The sequence below is a fragment of the Lepus europaeus genome, chromosome 11, assembly GCF_033115175.1.
Source record: "Lepus europaeus isolate LE1 chromosome 11, mLepTim1.pri, whole genome shotgun sequence".
Taxonomy (NCBI): Eukaryota; Metazoa; Chordata; class Mammalia; order Lagomorpha; family Leporidae; genus Lepus; species Lepus europaeus.
Window position 1 is genome coordinate 52,613,184 of NC_084837.1, and position 5,078 is coordinate 52,618,261.

The 5,078-nt window shown below is 44.1% G+C and overlaps 1 protein-coding gene across 1 annotated transcript; it reads left to right on the plus strand.

Moving 5' to 3' along the window:
- The first annotated feature begins 3,231 nt into the window (after positions 1-3,231).
- LOC133769458 (olfactory receptor 10G2) lies at positions 3,232-4,188 on the plus strand. Its single transcript, XM_062204655.1, has one exon. The coding sequence runs from the start codon at positions 3,232-3,234 to the stop codon at positions 4,186-4,188; it is 957 nt and encodes a 318-aa protein (XP_062060639.1).
- The last annotated feature ends 890 nt before the right edge of the window (positions 4,189-5,078 follow it).

A 5,078-nucleotide genomic window follows, 5' to 3' on the forward strand; every position in this document is an offset into this window, starting at 1 on the left:
CACGGCACCGGCCGGGTAATTGCTTTTTAAAAACACGTTGCTTATTCCCTGACATCCCAGGGTTCTCATTTTCAGATGCTTTTTATATTGAATTTTAACTTTTCTTTTCTATGTTTTGATAATTTAAATCCTGACCATTTTACAAGAGGATTTTACCAACATCAAATGCAGAGAAATATTAGAATTTTTATGCCATGGGAAATTTTAGAACATTTTGGTTATCTAATTAACCAGGGTAAATACACTAAAGTTTGTTTTACTTTTTTTGGAAAATTTCAACAGCTGAGAAGAGACACAGAATGCATAGAATGATACAAGAAGCCAGAGGATGAGGAGGGCACTCAAGTGTGGTTTCTTTTGTGCTTCTCATCTGAACTCAGGCTTCCACCTCGTCAGACACTACTCTCCGTTTCTCAAGAAGTCCAACTTCTAAAAATCTAGATGGACCTCCTCCATAACCCCTGCACACCATACCCCAAGTTAAATCACCATCCTTTGCCAAGTCTGCCTAGAGTAGTAACCCACCCTCCGATATACCAGCAAAATCCACCTGAGTTTCAAGTGGTCTTATCCAGCAGGGCACCCAAAACCTAGAGTGGTAAAAGAGCTTTCTTCCAACAGGACATCTAGTGGGGATGAAACCAAGCTTATTCACAACAGAAAGGGAAAAACCAGACTGGCGGAGCAGCGCTGTGATGTAGTGGGCTAAGCCTCTGCCCCATGGGCGCTGGTTGGAGTCTCAGCTGCTTAACTTCCCATCCAGCTCCCTGCTAATGCACCTGGCAAGGCAGTACAAGATGGCCCAAGTGTCTGCACCCCTGCACTCGCATGGGAGACCTGGAAGAAGCTCCGGATTCCTGAAGCTCCTTGCTCCTGGTTTCAGATCAGCCCAGCTTCGGCTGTTGCAGCCATTTGGGGAGTGAACCAGCTGATGGAAGACCTTTCTTTCTGTCTCTACCTCTGTTTGTAACTCTACCTCTCAAATAAGTAAATAAAATCTTAAAAATAAAAACAGGCTGGCAAATTGGATAAATAAGGGAGAACTTCTCATGATATATTAATATGCCTTATGGGACACCCCCATACAGTTCTAGCTTAATGTATAAAAATTCATTTTCATAAAACATTTCATGACTGTCACTTGGCTAAGTGGAAGCATGCTGGTATTATATGCCTGCACTAATGAAGAAAATTACTTTGGCTCATAATCAGTATTTCCTGTATAATTTTAACCAAAACTGTTCCTCTTTTTTCTCTATATTCCAGCCACAGACCGAGACTAGTCTTACCAGCCATGTTCAAATAAATGAGACGTCCTTCTGAAATTCATGCAGTGAAAATCTGGTCTCTGTTCTTTCCTTGTTGACAGAGGGCATGTTGAACATTTTCTACCCACTCTAAAGATCCAGGTATACATAGTAGCATTATTATTATCTCTTGAATTTCAACATGAATTAAGTTGTTCTAGAGAATAAGCAAAGTCAAGTCTGGAGAATTTCTGATGGAGGTTACATGGTTAAACATATTGATACTTGCTATTTATAATTGCTTGCTTACCACTTTACTGGCTTCTTTAAAATCACTTAAATTACATAGATACTTAATGGTTAAACGGCAGATAAATGCAACTCAGACTCTAGTGTGGAGGAAAAACCTTCATCAAACAACCAATTTGACAAGAGTTTAAAAAACACATTTATTCCCTCTGTTTTTCAAGTTCAGGAAATTGAAACTAAAGGTCTCTAGACAGAGTTGCTGTTTAGTAAGCAGAAGTATATGTTAAGCACCCTGAGATTAGATCCTGCATTAATCAATGCTTTTACAATAAATAATAAAAAATTCCTGTTATACCATACAAAAAATATAGCCTGAAACCAATAGGCTCTGAAGCACTAAAAGCACGGATGGGCCTTGGAGTTTGTGATAATTAAACTAGACCAGTACGGCATGATGAATGAGATGTCCCTGCTCTAAAAGTCTCAACCAGATGGCGACAAGAAAGACACGACCAGGCAGATAAATGCTGTATCAGATCAGTGGAATTTGGCAACATCCATTCACTCAGCCATTTGGAAACTGGTTATTTATCACATTTACTTGCTCAGTAGGATAACTAATGGGGGAGACAAATACAAAATTAATGGCAGGGATGGAGTGAGACAGTTATGGGGATGATGTTGAGGTATAGTAGGTTAAGTCATTACATGCAAGGTGGGCATCTCATTTGGGTGCTGGTTCATGTCCCAGCTGCACCACTTCAAATCCAGCTCCCTGCTAATGTGCCTGGGAAAGGCAGCGGAGAATGGCCCAAATACTTGGACCTCTGCACCCATGTGAGAGGCCTAGAAAAAAAAATCTTGGCTCCTGGCTTGGCGTGGCCCTACCCTGGCCATTATGGCCATTTGGGAAGTGAGCCAACAGATGGAAGAGCTCTCTCTCTCTCTGTAACTCTGCCTTTCAAATAAATAAATATTTTTTAAAAAGTAAAATAAATTGGACTGTGGCAATACAATATGATGTGCATGGTCTGAAAAGGAGAAGTGTGGTCCTCAGAAATCAGGAAAGACTTCTTGAAGGTGAGGCCCCTTGAATTCAGTCCTGAAGGAAACGTGGCACCACCCAAGGGGGTGGAGCAGAGAAGGAGGCACTGAGCAGGTCCTAAGTTAGACTGTGCTACCAGGAGAGCCGAGAGGAGACCCATGCATCTGAACACTAAGTAAAAATGTTAAGGGGTGCAGAGAGTGCAATGGGGTGCAAAGTAAAGTCCAGACAGTGAATATGCTCACAAGCTATGGTGAGGAGGCGGGATTTTAGCTGAAGTCGAAGAGGAAGCACTGCAGGGACAGCTGCATATAGTAACTGGAGGGTATCTGTTCCATGCCGCTGGGCATCGCCTTCCACTGAACATCCCTTTTGGTTGGAGTTGTTGGTCCTTCTCCATCACTCCATATTCCCTTGTCCCTTGCTGTGGCAAATCCTGCCTTCCAGTGGCTCCCAGTTGACAAGAGTTTCCATCCATCTAAGAATCTAACCAGCCTCAGGAGAGATTCCCCTATCAAGTATACCCAAATAATGAACTTTGACACCACCTCTTCTTCTAAAAAAATTCTATAACAGTTCTGTTTGTCTTGTGACCCTTAGGCAGTAAACCAAAAGGATTTTCTTACAACTTCACCGTGCCAGCTCCTCCTCTCTGGCTTCACCACTCATTTTCCCAGACTACAGAAAAACATGAGAAAGACCAAAAACACATCACTGGACACCAGGGTGACAGACTTCATTCTCCTGGGCTTGTCTCACCCCCCAAACCTGAGAACCCTCCTCTTCCTGGTCTTCTGCACCATCTACGTCCTGACTCAGCTGGGGAACCTGCTCATCCTGCTCACCGTGTGGGCTGAGCCCAAGCTCCACGCACGCCCCATGTACCTTCTGCTGGGGGTGCTGTCCCTCCTGGACATGTGGCTCTCCTCCGTCATCGTCCCTCGGCTTATTCTAAACTTCACTGCTGCCAGCAAGGCTGTCCCATTTGGTGGCTGTGTGGCTCAGCTGTACTTCTTTCACTTCCTGGGCAGCACCCAGTGCTTCCTCTACACCTTGATGGCCTATGACAGGTACCTGGCCATATGCCAGCCCCTGCGCTACCCTGTACTCATGAACAGGAGGTTATGCAGCATCCTTGTGGCTGGAGCTTGGCTGGCTGGCTCCATCCATGGATCTATCCAGGCCACACTGACCTTCCGCCTGCCCTACTGTGGACCCAATCAGATAGACTATTTCATTTGTGACATCCCTGCGGTGTTGAGACTGGCCTGTGCTGACACGAGTGTCAACGAGCTGGTGACTTTTGTGGACATTGGGGTAGTGGCTGCCAGTTGCTTCATGTTAATTCTGCTCTCCTATGCCAACATCATCCGTGCCATCCTGAAGATACGCACTGCTGATGGGAGGCGCCGGGCCTTCTCCACCTGCGGCTCCCACCTAACCGTGGTCACCGTCTACTATGTCCCCTGTATCTTCATCTACCTCAGGGCTGGCTCCAAGAGCCCCCTGGACGGGGCAGTGGCTGTGTTTTACACCGTTGTCACTCCCTTACTGAACCCCCTCATCTACACACTGAGGAACCAGGACGTGAAGTCTGCTCTGAGGAGGATGATGGTAGGTCGAGGGGTTGTGAACGAGAAGAAGTAGCTGCAGGTTCAGGCATCCCTGCACCACCATCACTGCTGCTCTTCTCAGCTGTTGCTGCACACAGTAAATGCTCAATAAACTGTTACTGATTTAAAGTAAATTAAATTTAACTCTATTTGGAAGAAACTTTTGAATTTTTAAACCCCTACTCCTTTCTTCTCGTTAAATTTGTTCAAACTGTGTTATATTACTCGTTTAGAAATAAATGGATGTGTTACTTCTCTCATCTCTAAATATTCTGTGAAAAAGAAAATGCCTTATCAAAGTTTAAATAGGGGGACAGCAGTTGTGGCATACTGGTTAGGCCACCCCTCGGGATGGTCCCATCCCATACCAAAGTGCCCGGGTTCGAGTACTACCTCCACTTTTTTTCCAGCTTCCTGCTAATGCACACACTGGGAGGCTGCAGGTGATGACTCAAGTACTGCCACCCCTGAGAAAGACCCAGATGGTTCCTGGGTCCTGGCTTTGGCCTGGACCAGCCCCAGCTTTTGTGCGCATTTGGGGAGTGAGACAGTGGATGGAAGATATCTCTTTCTGTCTCTCTCTCTCTCTCTGTCTCTCTCTCTCTCTCTCTGTGTGTGTGTGTGTGTCTTTCAAATAAATAAACAAAACTTTTTAAAAAAAAGAACAAATGGAACTTCTTTAAAAAAAATAAAAAGGTTGAATAGGATCCAAATGTTTCAGCATCTGGTTTACCAGAAAACTTGAAAGGAAAAATGAATCACAGCCTATGCTATGGTAGGCACTTGGGAAGTAAACCAACAGATAGAATATTTCTCTCTCTCTCTCTCTCTCTTCCTCTTCCTCTCTTCCTTTCAAATAAATGAACATAAATAAATGAATAGTTTTTTAAAATTTTAAAGTTTTTAAAAACCCAAAAATATTTT